An 18,614-nucleotide genomic window follows, 5' to 3' on the forward strand; every position below is an offset into this window, starting at 1 on the left:
AAATGTCTAGCTCATCTAGCTCTAGCGATGATGAAATGATGAAGACGTTCTTTCTTATAGGAGCTGTTGTCGTTGAGGAAGAAGAACAAGAGAAATGTTCAACTTCAGTTCAACACAAACGACGTATCGTGCTCCATCGAAACCGACTGGAAGGCCACAATCAGTTATTCCAAGATTATTTTGCTGACGCACCAACCTATCCTCTTTATTATTTTCGTCAAAGGTTCAGAATGACGCGTTTGTTATTCCTTCGAATCCACGACACAGTCGTCGAACATGACAAGTACTTCGTCCAAAAGAGGAATGGTGCTGGACAGTTAGGACTATCTAGTCTTCAAAAGATTACTGCAGCTATGCGGATGCTCGCATATGGAGCATCCGCTGACGCCGTTGACGACTACGTTCGGATCGGTAAAAGTACGTCGCTTGAGAGCGTGAAGAGGTTCGTTCGATCGATTATCAACATCTTTGGAGAGGAATACCTTCATGCACCGACTAATGAAGACGTTGCACGCCTGCTCGAGGAAGGCTCACAACGAGGTTTTCCTGGTATGCTTGGGAGCATCGACTGCATGCACTGGACATGGAAGAACTGTCCAACTGCCTGGCAAGGTATGTATACTGGACATTTTCATGAACCCACAATTATTTTGGAGGCCGTAGCTAGCAAAGATCTTTGGATATGGCATGCCTTCTTTGGACTGCCGGGGTCTCACAATGACCTTAATGTTCTACATCGTTCACCGGTTTTCGCACAACTTGCGGAGGGAAGAGCTTCACCGTGCAACTATACTGTCAATGGCCACGAGTATAATATGGGATACTATCTCGCCGACGGGATTTACCCAGAGTGGTCCACATTAGTGAAGACTATTCCAGCACCACGAGGAAATAAGCATAAATACTTTGCTCAACAACAAGAGAGCGCAAGAAAAGATGTTGAGCGAGCTTTTGGCGTGTTGCAAGCTCGATGCTTAAGGGATCCATCGCCGAGGATTAAGTTTCTTTATGTCTAATGTAATTTCAGAAAAGGAGTTCAAGTTGTTGTACTACGCCAATTTCATTTTTAATAAAGTAGTTGTTTTCATTCAATGCCAATTTTTTCAACTTCAAGTACAATCATAAATCTAATATAAGATACTATTTGATAATTAGGAAGAACTAATAAGGATGCGATGCGAGTACAATATATGATAATTAGGAAGAACCCTTGGACATCCACCTCTCCAATATCTCTGCCTGACGCATTTCAAAGTATTGACGTTGAACTGAATTGAGTGTTGAGCATCCACCTCTCCAATATCTCTGCCTGACGCATTTCAAAGTATTGACGTTGAACTGAATTGAGTGTTGAAAGATCGATCTTCATGATATCGTCATCTTGTTTCTTCTGTTTTAGCTCCAATTTTTCTTTGTTGGTTTGCTTCATCCACGCGAAAGCCTCTCCCATAATGGACTTAGCGGACTCAGATTTGTCCACATTTTGTTTCCTCTTGAGTTTTGCCGCTTTCCTCCCTTCAGGCCTTGCTATAACATCATCCGAGTCAATATTCAACTCGATGGTGGTCGCTGGCATGGAATTGTTTGGTGAGGAATCAGAGTTCGTGGTTCTTCTCGGCTGTGATCGAATCTTATTGTAATTTTCCATTTGTTGGATCCACTTTTGGTGATGACGCAACTCAACCCAGCAATGGTCAAACACGAATGGCTTACCATAAAGGGATTGGTATAATTCTTTTACTTCTGCAGTCTACACAAGAGTTAAATTTAGAATAATCAAACATATAAGTTAAATATTTACATAAAAACATATAAGTCAAATATTTACCTGGTCAATAATTCCCGTACCAGATCTTTGTCTTCCTTCAATCTGAGCAACGCACCCGCAGAACTTGTTGACCGACAGTTGAATCGTTGACCAACGGTGCATCATTTGGTTTGGTGTGCGACTCGTTGGATCGGTGGAGTATTGGATAAAGTAGTCGTTAGCTCTGTGCCAGAACTTATCTTTGTGTTGCCCTGTGCCTTGGATGGAGTCTTGGCTCGTGTTCAGCCAAGCAGACACAAGAAGCTTATCCTCGTGGACAGTCCAATTTTCGGACCGCGTGTAAGCCTTCTTCTTCTTTGTGGTCGGTGTTTCTTGGGATGACACTTGTTGTGTTACGGATTGCGAGAACTCGATGGGATGATCTTCTTCTCCGACTTCTGTATAGAACGGCGAGTATAAGGTCGATCCTTCACCGGTAAGGAGATGCGAATAATAGTTTTGTGAGGGATCCATGAGATTTGTAATTTGATAGGGATATATAGAGTTTTTTTTATGAGAGATTTGTGTGAAATATTTTGAGTAGTGAGATGTGAATTTATAGATGTTTTTTACAACAGTAAATTTTTCAACAGCATGATTTTCACAACGTCAATATTTCCACAACGTCAATATTTCCAACGGCATGATTCCACAACGTCAATATTTCCAACAGCCTGATTTTCACAATGTTTGACTATCAACAAGAAAAAATTTCACAACTCAAATCTTCGACAGACGGTTAAAATCAAACAACGCACTCCATTTAAAAAAAAATCAAAAAATCCTTCTTCTCCTTCGACAAACTCAACCCCAATTCTTCGACAGACCAAGCAGCCCTCATCCCCAAATCTTCGACAGACCAAACCCCAAATCTTCTCCCTTCGCCACCATCGTCTCCGACCCAACCCCAGCTGGCCATCGCACAGTCTCGAGCCAACGCCACGCAATTCTTCGACGCCATGGCAATCTTCAACCGCCACCGCAATTTCGTGCCAACCCATTCTTGACCAGCGCACCCGCAATCTCGACAGACCAATTCTTGCGACTGGCCACCGCCATCATCTCCGCCATCATCCATCATCTCCGCCATCATCTCCGCCATCATCCATCATCTCCGCCATCATCTCCGCCTTCAGTCTCCGATCCCACCCCGAAGTCTCCGATCCCACTGTCGATTTCGGATTTTGGAGGGGGGTTTTTGTAAATCCTCTCCCAGTTGGGAGCTCCCAAGCGCTCCACAAATTTGTGGAGCGCTTGGGAGCTCCGAAGCTGGAGGCCGCCACGTCAGCGCTTGGGAGGTCCTTGGGAGCGCTTCGGAGGCTGTTGGAGGGGGTTAAATCTGGGAGCTTGGCCACGTCGGAGCTGAGAGCGGAGCTGGGAGCTTGCTGCACATGCTCTTAGTCCCCAAATCTTCTGATATTAGTCGCTCATCAAGTTACCTTGGTATCCTCACAATCCTGCTAGTTAGGCCCCGTTTGGTTGCAAAAGAGAGGCTGAAAGCCTGACAAAAGCTGACAAAAATGTCAGCTTTAAGCCAGGGGATTTTGACTTAAAGCTGACAAAAATGTCAGCTTTTGTCAGGGATTCAGCATGTCTGAGTTGCAACTAAACGGGCCCTTAGCTGGTGTTAAAATAGATAGGAAATATTTTATTTATTAATTTTTCCTCTGTGCGCGGTTATAACCCCCCCCCCCTCCCCCCCCCCGATCCTCGGCACCGGTGCCCTTTCCTGCCATCTTCCTTCTCGCTGGGCGTCGCTCCAATGTCTTTAAATTGAAACGAATATGATAGTTGAGGAGTTGAAGTGGAGGCGAGAAATTTCGACGGTTATCGGATGATTGGCAGGGCAAGGTAGGCGGGTAGTGATATTGAAAATGAAAGAGATACGATAACATGTATTGGAGATGGAGATGGCGATATGGTGGTGTAGTGATGAGGAGGGAGGCTGAGGATACTAGCGTCATGCAGGAAGACCGGTATGCATGGAAGCGTGAGGAGAGGAGAGGGAGATAGAGAGAGGATGACGAGAGGAGAGAGTGTAGAGAGAGGTAGAAGGTAATTTAATCATTCGTGGTTAGTCTAAATCTAATTACGATTTAGGATTTTTAATATATGGATCGAGGGAAGGACTAATATTAACATATTAAAGTGATTTGAGGGACTAATATTAAAATATGAAGATTTGAGAGACTAATATAAAAAATACATATAATTTAAGGGATTAATATCTATAATTTTCTTGAAGATGTTTTATTTACAAAAGGGGAAAAAAAGAAAATGAAGTTATAATTTATAATAGGAGTTAGGTTTTTGTGTAAGATACTTCTTTCAGATCCTAATGCATAAACGTGCATCATGAACACGCCAGTCTAACTTAGAAGGGTACATAGACACAAAAAGTAGAAGAATTGTGTACTCCAATTATCAAAATTTAACGGTTGGTTAGATTTTTGGATTTTTTTTCCCCACCTGTAAAAGTCTTTCTATTGATTTTTCCAAGCATGAGGACATCTCTGTTGATTTTTTTCCCAAGTGTGAGAGTATATCCAACAAATCTTCTTAGTGTGAGGGTTTTGCTGAGTTTTTTTATTTTCAGATGCAAGGACATTTTTCTAAATTCTAAACTTGAAGCTCAGGTGATCAAATCTTATTACTAGAGCGAATAATATTTTGTGTCCCATGGCAATGAAACTCTGAGTGGCAAAACTGATTTCCAACAGATAGAAGTTATGGAAATCCATATGCTCCTATTACTATATTACATAATAATGGCTTCAGCTTTTCAGTTTATCTCATGGTAGCTCATTAGTAAATAAGTTGTCATGTTATGTCCATCATTTTCTCATTAGCTGCATATCCCCAAAAAAGTATATCATGTTTATGCACAGGGGCGTAGCCAGAGCTTGCTTGCCCAGGGCAAGAAAGTCCGCCTCTCCCACGACCTCTCTCTCCTCCCCTCGCTTCCCCTCCTCTCCCGCCACTTCACATCCTTCTCCCACAGATCCAACCTCATCTCCCTCCTCTTCCAGGCCCTCCTCAACAATCCCCAGCCCTCCTCTCTCTCCCGCGCCTCCCACCTCTCCCTCACGACATACTCGTAGACCACCTTTATTTATCGCCCAGAGCAAAAAATAATCCTGGCTACGTCACTGTTTATGCATGTAAGGTTTGAAGTACATATCATGTTTATACCTGTGAATTTTCGTATTTATCCGTTAAGACAAGAGTTCATAATCATGCGCTCACCAAACCCCATTGGGCCAAATATCTTATAGAGAAACCTCGCACTCTTATCTTTCCCGGCCTGAGTCAAAACATTTCTAAAACCTCAGCGCCAACCAGGCTTTTGAGCCCTCGGTGCATCAGTACTTCAGCGTAGTAATTGGCCCAATCCAAGACCTTGGTTATCAAACTCCAGATACTAATATACTATTTACTACTGTGTGGGGAAAAAGAAATTTTACTAGATCAACTGCACGCAAGATGTCCCCATCTCATTCACTATTTAATTTAATAGCCTCCATCAATTTGAAAGCTCAGCAATCCTGAATCTGTACACTGATGCATGCTATAGCCTGCAAAAAATCTGATTCAATGCTGATTCCCCTCTACACAGTACACAAACAGTGACAACAATGGACCATCAATTCATGAATCTAATTTATCATTAATTTCTCGGTCCTGATCTCAATCTATAAATACCCCCATCCAAATTCTCTACAGAAAAAAAAAACAACAGAGATGGCTAAGCTTGTCGTGCTTATATTCGTCTGCGCTCTAGTTTGCTCTGCCAGCAGCAGAGTTCTAGTTGAACAGAAGCAGAAGCTGATCAATCACAGCACTGATGCTGGCAATGCTGCTGGACTCGCCGATGAGAAATGGGCGGCTTCCTCTAATATGCCCCCTGTCACTCTGCAGGCTCCTTTGGTTGGCAGTGTGAGCTTTGGTTCAGGTACCACGGTTGAAGTAAGCTCTCCGATAGCTCCCTGAAGCAGGAGCCAGGAGGCACTTGCTACGTTTGAGTAAAGTTATCGGTTCACGTATCTGTCCTTTGCTTGTTCAGGTTTGTTTGGTTAGGAGTGATGTGCGTTTCGTCGGCGTGTCACGCTTCTTCGCTGTTGTTCACAGTGTAAGATTTGTTTGTGCCTTGATGCTACGAATGCACTCGAATAAAGTTTTAACGTAGTTTCGTTCGTGTGTGAAATTAAAGAGTGGATTAATATTGTGGATTGCAGATAGTTTCCTTTCTGTTCTGCAAAACTATTTTCATGTCGATGTTTATGAGGACTAACAAAATGCGAAAAAATTGGTAATTAGTATTATGATTACTCGAGCCCAATGTAATGTGTATTATCTCTGCACTCTCTTTATGTTCCCTGCTTACAAGCCCTGGTGCTCTAGTTCGTTTCTCTTAAAGCCTACAACAACAAAATCTGAATGTTTTAAAACCGCTCAATTTCCAGTACTAAAAGAAGCTCAAATCAAGAGTGCAGGAAAACTTCAGTCCCAAACCAACCTGAAATTTTATTCATCGTAAAGACCTATTTAACAAAATATGCTATTCAAACATCGAAGTTTCTATTGCTGGAGTTTAATATACAATTAACAAGTAATTCAATTAGGACTGTGAAGAAGTAGAAATGTAATTCAATTAGGATGTTTCGGAAATTAAATTGTCAGTCTCCTTTACATTAGCTTGAAAAATATTAGTTTAGCCTCGATTCCCCTATATATGATTGTTGCTATTATCAATTTACTATGCCATTTCAGGATCATACAAGTACATGTTTTAATGAAATTTTTTTGATGCAAACAAAGCGATATATGTGGTTCGTACAAGTTATATAACATTTTGGAGACAAATCAAGAATGTGAAAATTTTCAAATAAAGCAAGATTTTCCTCATATGCTAGCACTACACTCAATAGATTTTAGTTTCCACAAGGGCGTGTTCGTATGATCAAAGAATGCCAGCCAAGCCAAACTCACATGTGCTCAAAATGTATATCACCACTCGCTCATCCTTGCACATCTTTCGTCACGTGCACCTCACTTGCAAAATCAGTAAGCCGTTAAAAATTTGAACCAAAACAGCAGAACCAACGGATCATGCGGTTGGCTTTTATCCTCACTGGGTGGTGACCGGATCTCTTGATAAAAAGCCAACTGCATTAAAGCGTTAAAGTGCCATTATTTGAACTTTGAGGAGTTCCACAGGGCTAAGTAATCAAAGACCATAAGCCTTTACATATAGAAATGTCAGTTGAGAGAGAGAGAGAGAGAGAGAGTGTGTGTGTGTGTTTCAATTGAGAATGGAACCCAAGAATCTTGCCATTGTTCTTGGTATTGTGTTTATTGGGCATTTGTCTTTAATTGTTGCTGAAGATCCTTACAGGTTTTTTACTTGGAATATAGCTTATGGTGATATCTCACCTCTTGGAGTGCAGAAACAGGTAAAAAAAACTGTTATTTCCCCTCTCTTTTTGGGGGTATTTTTGTTGATTTTTAGTGATTAATTTTGATTTTTTTTGTCAGGGGATTCTGATAAATGGGCAATTCCCGGGGCCGGAGATAGATTGTGTGACCAATGATAATCTGGTCATAAATGTCTTCAATGGCTTGCCTGAGCCTTTTCTCATCTCCTGGTATGCATGAATATTTTTCATGGGAGTTTCGTTTTTGTTTGGGAAATTTAATCGAATTATTATGTCTTGTATAGCTGTAAATGATTGTTGCCTGGACCTTTGTACACATATTTGTGATGCATGTAAGGGTTGTTAGTGATTTTAGGGAGATCTAGGGTTTCGCGCAATCGGAAAGAAGGGAAGAACTGGTTTTTTGGGGGGTTAGATTTTATGGGATGTTATTGAGTTTCAATATAGGGTATGACTTGTTGAAGTCAACAGCTCATCTACCCCCACCTTACTCGGCCACCGTTGCAACAGTAATTACCAACCCCTAATAGTATATACCTACATCATAACAAAGCTTATATATACCTCCCAAGTTTGACTTGTAAGGCATCCAAGTAGGAAAGGATCATTCCAAGTTGCGAGAAAGAGAAAGAGAGAAAAACAAAGAGAGAAATAAAGGGAGGGAAATAGTGAGTGGTTGTAAAAGAGTGCAGTAGTTTGTATTGAAGAGTATAGATGGTTGTAGTACTAGAGAAATAATAATAAAATATTTCTTAGTGTCCACCACGCTTCTCAACTCAACATGACTTTTCTTGAATAGGAAGGAGGGAAAGCAAAAAATAAATAAAATTGGTCACCTAGATTAGACTTTACTTCCCTTCTTAATATAGTTGTGAGCACAATAAAATCATAATTATAGCTCCTCTCCTTAGAAATATTATGGATAGTTAAGGGCATGCTACGGGAAAATGGCAAGGCATGGGAGAAGATTTAGAGATAAACCTCTTATATAGCAAGGGGAAAACATCATAAATATGTAAGTAGGTGGGTTTTAAAAATTTTAAATCATAATACTTTTTTAAGTTGTAGTTAAAGGCTTATGACACAAGCTTTAGAAATTGTAATTTTGCTAACTTTATGGTTTAAATGGAGTTACCTTCAAACTGGATGTGGACTAGAAGAAGGAGTGTGTCCTAGTCGCTGATGAGAAGATTTAAGTCCGAAGAAATAAGAAAACACCCCATCAAAATGCACATGTTTAAGTTTTACTATCTACATTTAATAAAACACCCCATAATTTGTACTTGTTAATATATCACATTATATTTCGTTCTCTTATTTTATTTTCCTTTTGTCAATTTATTTTTATTTTTATCCAGGAACGGACTACTACAACGAAGAAACTCATGGCAAGATGGAGTTCATGGCACAAATTGTCCAATACCTCCGGGAGGCAATTTTACTTATGTTCTGCAAGTGAAAGATCAGATTGGGAGCTACTTCTACTTCCCCTCTCTAGCCTTCCACAAGTCTGCTGGAGGGTTCGGAGGCATCAAGATCCTCAGCCGTTCTGTCATTCCCGTTCCGTTTCCTCCTCCAGCGGGTGATTTCACTATCTTGGCTGGGGACTGGTTCAATGCTAATCACATTGTAAGTCTTCATGCATGGAAGTCTTAAGTATAATCTAATTATTAGCCGAAACAGATTTTTTTTTTTTTTCTTTGTGTAGAATACAACTCTAGCTTCTATGATAGATTGGGAGTTGCAGTTTTATGCATATCACAGAGAAAGTAAGAAGTCTATTGGTTATATGCATGAGAACTATGAATGAGATTTATATGCTAACCTACTTTCAAATCTCCAATATTAGTAATTCTAAGTTTATATTAGGGAATTGTGCAAAAACCTCTTTTCAAACCAGAAAAAAATTATTGCCAGCTTTTTTTTTTTAATATTGAAACTTAATTTCTTAAAATAACTTTTATGTGTCAGGATCTCCAGGCCATACTAGACAGCGGAGGGAATCTTCCATCTCCCGATGGACTTCTCATCAATGGCCAGGGACCAAATCGAAACACGTTTACAGTTGAACAAGGTATTCTTTTTCTTCAGTTTTTTTTTAAGAATTAAGACATTTATATGTGATTTCTATATTAAACTAGCACAACACTACCAATATCTGTAAATGATGTTTTTCAGGTAAAACATATAGATTTCGGATATCAAATGTTGGTCTTGCAACATCTATAAACGTAAGATTTCAGGGACATGCGATGACATTGGTTGAGGTTGAAGGCTCACACACGGTACAAAACACCTACTCGTCCCTCGACATTCATTTGGGCCAATCTTGTTCAGTTCTCATTACAGCTGATCAAGCACCACTCGATTACTACATTGTTGTCTCTACTCGATTTAGCAGTAGTCCTGCTCTAACCACAAGTGCCATTCTCCACTACTCGAATTCTGCTGGAAGTCCAATGGAACCACCGCCAGAGGGTCCATCAGAGGAGATTGAGTGGTCTCTTAACCAGGCCAAGTCATTGCGGTATTTTTCTACTACTCCTCCTTTTGCTTATTTTGTAATGCTATGCAATATATCAAACGCTTTAATTAGTACAAAAATATGTTTGTGAATATATCACAAAAACCTATATCTTCGAAGATTTTATTTACCCTCAGTGTCAAAAATTTGTCTAAAGGCTGTGCTATAAGAACATGCGTAACATCGAAATTTTGTTCTGTTACTGTAGTGGAAATGAAAATAAAACATGTCTTTCGTTCAAAATCTAGGTGGAATCTGAGTGACTATATGATGAATGTTGAAAATCTAGGAAGCCCACTGCATCTGTTTCATATATCACAAATATCTTCATCTCCAAAGATTTCTATTTCCTCTCGTTGCAAATTCTTTTTCTAGGCTGTGCTCTGAGGACATGCACGAAAATATACTGGAAATTCATTTTTTTCCTAAAGTGAAAAAAACATCATGAAAATTAACATCAACCACTACATGCAATGAAAATCCAGGTGGAATCTAAGTGCAAGTGGATCGAGACCGAACCCACAAGGCTCATACCACTATGGAATGATCAACACAACACGAACCATTGTGCTGGCAAACTCTGCACCCATCATCAACAACAAGCAGAGATTTGCTGTCAATGGTGTGTCCTTCATAGGATCTGAGACGCCGCTCAAGCTCGCAGACTACTTCAACATCCCTGAAGTTTTCAATCTGGGAAATATCCCTGACATGCCAAACTCTGGCAATAGTGGTGGCTATTCTCTTCAACCCTCAGTAATGCCAGCTAATTTCAGAGACTATGTTGAGATTGTCTTTGAGAATGATGAAGATTTTGTGCAGTCCTGGCATGTTGATGGATATTCATTCTTTGTCGTCGGGTAAATGTTCAGTTATTCTTTTCTCTGTGTTCTACATTTTGTTTGTTGACTGACATGAACGTAATGTTCAGCATGGAGGTAGGGCAATGGACACCAGAAAGCAGGCAAGGGTACAATCTGAGAGACACAATCGCCCGTTGTACTGTTCAGGTAATTTCAAGAACTAATGTATCAAAAAAAATAGCCATGTATCTGATGTCTCCTATAAGATTGTAGGAAAAGTTCTATAGGTCAAATATAAAAAAAACAATACTTAATGGATCTGAATGTTGAGTAATTAAGGAACAACATGCGCAAAAATGAGTGTAGCAGAAATGAGGAGGTTTATGATGGTCTTGTGAGCATACACCATGATATATGATAAGAAATGAGTGCACTTGTTATTCCTATTAACAAAAAAGAAAAAAGAAAAAAAGAGAGAACTAATTGAGATGGTTTGATCATGTTTATCGGAGTCTAGTAAATGCATCTGCTAGAGAAGATGATAAAACTATATTACTAAACATAAGAACTTTGTTGGAAGCATTTAAGAAGCATGTGCTAATAGTTAGCTTATAACGGAGGAGATGGTCCTTAATAGAACTGAATGAAAGAATAGGGTTGACGAACCAATTTTTGGGATAAAGTCTTGGTTTTTGTTGTCACTGTATCTGGTAACAATATATTCCCCTATATTTTCAGGTATACCCGAAATCTTGGTCTGCGATATATGTAACACTGGATAATGTGGGCATGTGGAACATAAGATCGGAGAACTGGGCAAGGCAGTATCTTGGACAGCAACTTTATCTTCGAGTTTATTCGCCAGCGAACTCGTGGAGGGATGAGTATCCAATACCAAGCAATGCTATCCTTTGTGGCAGGGCAGTAGGACACTGAGCTTGGACATTTTGTGATACTACACTTGTGGAAGTTTATGGTGTAACTAGTTAATTTATCAGTTGAGCGTTGATATTTTTGTTTTCAGAATGCATATTGATTGAATTTGATGAAGAGGAACATACTGTGAAGTTTTATGTTGCACTCTTGAACTTTGTTTACTTGAAGACGCATAAGTAATTTTTTTTTTCTAACGGGTGCTCGTGGGCCCTAATGTGACAGAGATAGAGAGAGGCTAGGGTAAAGTTTTTCGGGAGTCCACGGGCACTCATTAGGGAATGACAGAAATAGAGCAAGAAGAAACAAGGAGAGAAATTAGTGCAAATCAAAGGGGCTCACTGCTAATGGGTGCCTACAGACACTCTATACTTGATTAATAAGCCCAAAATTCTATTACTTTTTAACTTTAACAACTTTGATTAAATCAGATCTCAAAATAAAACAGAAGGAAAAGAATAGAATTAATATAAATATTTTAAATAATGACTTTGTTGTTGTTGTTGTACATTGTATTGAATCATCTAATTTGTTTTAAACGAATTTATATAGTAAAAAGTATTAAAACTAAAAGTGTTAGATTTTGGGTGATATTTTTGATAAGTACTAGGTTCCTTTGTTATGAAACCACACATGTGCTATTTAAATTGTCAAATTCTACAATTTGACCATTTAACTCTTTTAGACTGCCATAGCTCCTCCCCCCTCCCCCACCCCACCCAACCTCCATTAATAACATAACTAGTAGGGTACACGTGCGTTGCACGTGTATTTATTTTTATGTTTATTTTTTGTGATGATACTTTGTGTGTGTGTGTGTGAACTACCCATCTAATTGGTCATTATGAGTAACTTCAAAAAACTCAAATACAAAAAAGCATCAATCACTTGAAGTTTGCTAAGAAAATTTATAGGGATAGCAAGTATAATGGATAATCATGATGCTCATTTAAAGATATATCTATGCTTAAGAAGTTCCCCTTTGATGATTTTTTACACATGCATTTAATATGGTTTAAAAAATAATTGGTCAATCATTTTATGCATGAGAGAGGCTTTCAAACATGTTATTTTTAACTCAATATTAAGTTGAATTAGCACACAAATCTTCTAGTCCAGTGATTAATAAATTGATATTTTTGTATGCGTCATTAGTGTTACAAACCAAAATCACTGAATACTTTCTGACACATCAATCTTTAAAAATGTTGAGAATTCATGAGATATGATGTTGTCTATTCTACCTATATAAAGATTTTTAATGGTCTCCGTGTGTTGACAGCTCGAGTAACCTCTATAAGTTTTAATGTCAGTGCTTTTGTTAATTGCTAAATATTTATTGGCGTTGGCAACTACCTAGGATTAAAATCATTAATTCTAAGAAATTTAATGAAATAATTTGTAATTTTTAAGCTAATTTTTAACTTAAATTCTTAAATGTTGCCCTTTTTTAGATAGAGAATGACTTTTATAGGCCTGCAATTCAAAGAATCCTTATCTTGAATAAAATATAAGGAATAGGCTTCGAGTCAAAATTAGAGTAATTTCACATAACACCATATCTTTTGGCCCATTTTAAGATAAACCTTCAGAATTTTAAAAATACCCGTCAGTTAGCCTCTTCACTTTTGGGCAGTTCACAAAGATCAAAATGTTTACCCTTTTTTTCTCCCTTTCAGTGGTATAGCCCTTGATTTTTTTTAATATACCCACCTAACTTCCAATAATTATTTTCACAAAAGCCTCTAAACAATTATCTAATACTATTATAAAAGTGGGTTGTTATGTTAAAACATTTCTTCCTAATATGCCCTTCAACACATCAATCCATGCATACATGAGACACACACATACTTAATTTTTCATAACATCACCATTGACTACACATCCATCCATTCATACATACATGATGACACATTCATACTTAATTTTTCATAACATCACCATTGACTACACATCCATCCATTCATACATACATGATGACACATTCATACTCAATTTTTCATAACCTCATACATACATGATGACACATTCATACTCAATTTTTCATAACCACCATCTTTATGACCATCAAATTTTTATTTAACCACACACTCATAACATTCATCCACTAACTCCTAACAAGAAATATAACTTTCAAATTTTTCTCATAACCACCAATCTTATTAAATCATATCACATTAATTACAGTTAGATTTAAGACTACAAAATTATAACTATTATTTACTATAACTATTATTTACTATAGTTAGATATATTTTATAAACTACAGTACAACTATTAATAGTTACACATATTTTTTTGTTCTAGACTTCAATATTTATATATTAAGAAACTTTATATCTATATATTAGTAAACTATATATTATAGTTGGTATAAGATGTACATTAATTATCTTTGAGGGATGTACATTTATCTTACTTTTTTGTCACATAAATATTATTATACAGTTTTTACTCAACTTACTCCAACTAAACCTTCCTCCACGTCCAATAAAATACTTAAGTCCAATTAACATCATTCAATAGTCAATGTATTTGATGTATAGAAATAACGTCAAGCTCTACACCACCCATCAAATTGTAACGTACATGTGCATTAATTCAATTAGCACTTTTGTGACTATTATAAACCCCTGGAGATTCCTGTGAAACCTGTTAAAACTTAATTTCAAGATTGGATGCGTAGGTCATAGAAGAGAGTTGTTTATATTGAAGATTTTGAAGAGGAGGAGGAGCAGGATTATCAACTTGCTTTACAAATTTATGGTAAGTCTTAGTTTTCATACCAAGAAATTGGAAGTATATTTATCCCACTAACTTCCTTAAGTTTGAATGAACTGATCACAATATTTTGTTAATGGGTAAGAAATTCCAAGTTTCTTTGATAATAATATCTTATTTCTGTATCCTACCGCAAGAGAGAAGTTTTTGTGACACCATTTGTTTTAGTATATATGCGTGAGTTCTTTGAAGGGGGTGAATGTCGTCGGAGATGCCCAACCCGGTGGAGGCTGAGATTCTAGGGAGAGGAGGGCATAGTAGTTAGAGGATGAAAACATTATAGATTTTGAGTTCTTTTGAGAGTGTTACTGTTTGGACGTTTTGTGGTGTTAATATGCATTTGTTGTAGTGAGATAATTCTATTCTGCTTGACTGTGTATGTATACTCTTCAATGTGTAACAAACAGTTCCTCTAATTAGTTCATATTGGCAAAAAAATTGGATCCGGAGCATGCATTTTCAGGAAAAAGTTACAAGTGCTATGTGTTTAAGTGATTTGAAATATTGTAATATGATGTTTGCATTATTTGTACAGATTGTTTTTATTTGCATTAATGCAATACTCTAGGGAGAGCCCTTTAGGGTTTTCACCCTAGAAAAGGTTAAATCAATTTTGATATCCAAAAGTTTTACCGATTTATAATTTTGATATTCTACTTTTGTCCGAATAATAACCCCAAAGTTCCATTACATTTTAAATAAATTTATATAATATAAATGTATCAAAACTAGAAGTGGTAAATTTTTAGTATTTTTAGTGGTACTTTGCATATTTTTTCAGTTCAAAAGATAGAACGATTTCAAATGTGGGCCCAAATGAATATTTTTAAGTTTTTTAAAGGAGAAATTTTCAATATAGATCCACTTCCACATTTTATCACAAAAAAAAGACCCAATTACCTTTTTATTAATGAAATCGACTCAGTTTCTGCCACATCAGCTTCTGCCCAGAAACTGGGTCGATTTAAAAAATACACGTTGCTTAATTAATCGCTAATTAAACCATTAATTTATGCGCTCAAAACCCTGACGGGCGCTCTTACCAAAATTGTCGGATTTGGCAACCCCAACAATTTTTTGGCTCGCCGGATCGGTGAACTAGTCGTCAAGCATACGCAGGGTGGCATTAACTAAACTGCTGAATTTACAACATATTCATGTATTTATCACTATGAAGAACAAACTTAATCATCCTAATCATTAAAAAAACGAATAATATATATACTTACAAAGAAAATTGAGATCTGCACATAAGATGAAGGCTGAGTGAGAACGCAGTTCCCAGCTCGTGCAAGTAAAAAAGCTACAAAATTGAGCTCCCACCGCAGTAAACGGCACAAACTAATTAAGGAGGCTGACGAGACAGAAAGTGGGTCGATTTCAATAATAAAAAGATAATTGGGTCGATTTTTGTTATAAAATTTGCCAGTGGGTCTATACTGAAAATTTCTCCCTTTCAAAGTTCTTATTGCTATTGAAATGTCGGGTTTGCTCATTTTACTACGTACCCGAATCCGTTAAAGAAGTTGATATTTATTTATTAGTTCTCTCCCAGATCCCCAAATAGCTCCAGGGTTGATCGATTCAATTTGGTAAGCAATCGGTTTCTCTCTATTAAACTAGGGTTTCTCTCGTTCGATCGTATGTCTATTAATTGCTAATTAATCAATCGCAGAAAAAGGAGAGAGGTAGGAAAGAAAGAAGATCCAATGGCGAAGAATTCGTTCAAGCTCGAACACCCTCTCGGTTTGTTCCCCTTTTTTTTGCCCTTTTTTTAATTTAGAAAATCGCGACTACCATCTTGATTTCTTGATTTTTTTTTTTTTGTTGTTGTTGTTGAGCAATTATGATTAGGCCTCTCTCAGATAGAAGCGCAGAGGGAAAAGATTGAAACTTTCACCCCAATTTTACGCTGAAGAAAAACTAAATTTTAGTTGAACACTGGAACGATAGTAATTGAAGACTGAAGCTTTAGTTGAAACAATCCAAATTAAATGTTCATGCTATGTAGTATATGTTACGGAAAAAAGAGAGTAAATTTTGCAAAACTGGCATGAAGTATTGTGGAATTTACACATAACTACAATGGACTATTTTTGTTAAAGAAAGTGCGACTATTATGTCTTATCAGAAAATTGTATGGTGGTTTAATGAATAAATTATTATTATATCTGAAAGTCCATGGTAGTTTCCCGAATAAGTAAGTTCATTATAGTCCAGTGACTTTATATGAAATTTTATGATGGGTTTGTAAAAGGTGTTTAGTTTATGGAGAGTTTTTGATATTACGTGATATCTTTGTTGATTTGGAACCTTATGGCATTTTCCTCTAATTGAAAAGTTGTGTTATTTTGTCTATGAAAAACCCCTAATAGTTTGTGGTTGTTTTGTATAATTTGGCAAAAGAAGAAAGAAAAAGAATCCTAACTAGAATAGGACTCTTTGATTGTAAGAAACTAAAACATTAAATCATGAATTCTTATTCTTCCCATTTGCGATATGGTTCTGATATCCGTTCTAAGATTAATGTTCTTTTTTGCTACAACATTAAGTAGTAATGCATACATATCACAGTTCTTAACCTGTGTCTCATTTAGTCTAAACTTTACATTCTGTATTTCAGAAAGGAGACAGGCTGAAGCTGGTCGTATTAGGGAGAAATATCCTGATAGAATTCCCGTGAGAACCTTTATCTTTTCTGTTATATATCATAAATATCTTAAACTGTACCTTCTTCTGACTATTTGTTATTTCGTGTGTTTAGGTGATAGTAGAGAAGGCTGAGAGGAGTGACATCCCAGACATTGACAAGAAGAAGTCAGTCCTTTATTTTTATTTTCTATTATGCATTCTAGAATTTTATATTCACATTATTTATATATTTCAAAATCCTTCAAGAAGTTTGTCTCTTTCTTTTGTTATGATTCTCAAAGTAGCTACATGTTCCTAATTCTTGGTTATAATGTCACCTAAGTGAACAATCTATAACTTCAAATATAATAATTTCTTTATAAAAATAATTAGATATCATGAGAACAAGGACACGTTACACTTCTTTCACAGATGATGTTGTAATATCTCTTAGTCTTCCATGTGCTTCTAGCTACTGCTTGGTCATTGGCCAACTTAAGCTTACTAATCTAATGATCAGATAATATGTTATGGTTGTGACCTCCTTTTAAATGAAATGTCTTATCTGTTATTCCTGTACCATTGGTGATGATTAACATCATATCTCACTTTTCACACTTCCTCTTATATGCTCTTAGTTTAGTTGTTTGATAGATTTATTTCACCCTGACAGAATGACAAATTTGAAACTGTTCACCATTCCGAATTGCATATAATCTCTGTGTTTGGGGATTGTGGTGTTTAATGTTTAGAATGATCTCTCATCTTTCAAATGTTCACACTGAGTCACGGAGAAGAAGAAAATTTCTCAGGGTTTTGGTCCCATTCCATCTGCTTTTATAAGCATTTGTAGTTTTCTTTGTCACAAAAACAAGCCTTTTCATGCTGTCTGAAACTAGTCATGCCTTGATTCTTATCTAATTTACTCAATAATTTGATGTAATAATTCTTCTTTTCCTCGGATCCTAGTATCTTCTAGTAGCTAGTATTAATAATTTTCTTTTCTGTCTTGAGCTGATTTAACTGTTGGTCAGTTTGTTTATGTTGTTCGGAAGAGGATCAAACTCAGTGCTGAGAAGGCCATCTTCATTTTCGTCAAGAACACACTCCCACCAACAGGTTTGTCAAAAAAGCATGCAGCCATCACATAGCTCTTTTGGTTATTTCTTTTTCGTTTTCTTTTGTGTCTTATGATATTGAACTCTTAATTATTGTCGCAGCTGCGATGATGTCTGCGATCTATGAGGAAAACAAGGATGAAGATGGCTTTCTTTACATGACCTACAGTGGAGAGAACACATTTGGATCCTTCTAACGGTTATGAAGGATTTAATCCTTCTATATATCTGTATATAAAAACTTAATAATGTGTATAACCCCCTCTCCTCTTGCATACTCTATTCGATTTCTCTATATATGAATTTCAAGATTATGGATATCTGGAAGAATGTTATAGTTATGAGTATTTGCCATATCCTCATTGTTGACCCTTGTGCTTTTTAGTGCGCATATGCATTGATAAGTTTATTATTGGCTGTTTTATCGCTTGCTGTTCCGTTATTGTTCTAGAGATTTTTACAGATTGTTTCGGGTGTTGATTTGTGTGAGAGTTTTCTACTAAGAATGTAATTTCTCCCCCAATTTGGAACCTCTTTTATAATGCTCATAAACTAAGCTAAAGTTTTTTCCCCTACTCC

General features: G+C 37.0%; 3 protein-coding genes across 4 annotated transcripts; all 3 read left to right on the forward strand.

Annotated features, from left to right (window-relative positions):
- Positions 3 to 1,016, forward strand: LOC109844729. The gene has a single exon (XM_020413842.1). It carries the CDS (start codon positions 3 to 5, stop codon positions 1,014 to 1,016), a length of 1,014 nt encoding a protein of 337 aa, XP_020269431.1.
- Positions 6,912 to 11,649, forward strand: LOC109844441 (L-ascorbate oxidase homolog). Of its 2 annotated transcripts, none has more exons than XM_020413475.1 (8): positions 6,912 to 7,260; positions 7,343 to 7,452; positions 8,601 to 8,871; positions 9,223 to 9,316; positions 9,421 to 9,769; positions 10,252 to 10,626; positions 10,698 to 10,776; positions 11,308 to 11,649. In XM_020413475.1, exons 1-8 carry the CDS (start codon positions 7,120 to 7,122, stop codon positions 11,503 to 11,505), a joined length of 1,617 nt encoding a protein of 538 aa, XP_020269064.1. In that variant the 5' UTR covers positions 6,912 to 7,119; the 3' UTR covers positions 11,506 to 11,649. The 2 variants fall into 2 exon arrangements, with proteins under 2 accessions (XP_020269064.1, XP_020269063.1); XM_020413474.1 differs by having other exon boundaries at positions 6,917 to 7,260; positions 9,214 to 9,316.
- LOC109844442 (autophagy-related protein 8C-like) lies at positions 15,781 to 18,447 on the forward strand. Its single transcript, XM_020413476.1, is given in 6 exon segments — positions 15,781 to 15,878; positions 15,962 to 16,032; positions 16,910 to 16,965; positions 17,051 to 17,107; positions 17,904 to 18,036; positions 18,138 to 18,447. Coding segments are annotated over 5 exon segments (378 nt in total). The 5' UTR covers positions 15,781 to 15,878; positions 15,962 to 15,995; the 3' UTR covers positions 18,233 to 18,447.

The sequence above is a fragment of the Asparagus officinalis genome, chromosome 6 (assembly GCF_001876935.1).
Source record: "Asparagus officinalis chromosome 6, Aspof.V1, whole genome shotgun sequence".
Classification (NCBI taxonomy): Eukaryota; Viridiplantae; Streptophyta; class Magnoliopsida; order Asparagales; family Asparagaceae; genus Asparagus; species Asparagus officinalis.

Bases quoted from the DNA above. Each gene is read 5' to 3' on its own strand.
- LOC109844441 (XM_020413474.1), top strand. From the start codon at position 7,120: ATGGAACCCAAGAATCTTGCCATTGTTCTTGGTATTGTGTTTATTGGG. The intron at 10,627-10,697 runs GTAAATGTTCAG...CGTAATGTTCAG, and splicing joins TATTCATTCTTTGTCGTCGG to CATGGAGGTAGGGCAATGGA. The intron at 10,777-11,307 runs GTAATTTCAAGA...CTATATTTTCAG, and splicing joins TCGCCCGTTGTACTGTTCAG to GTATACCCGAAATCTTGGTC.
- LOC109844729 (XM_020413842.1), top strand. From the start codon at position 3: ATGTCTAGCTCATCTAGCTCTAGCGATGATGAAATGATGAAGACGTTC.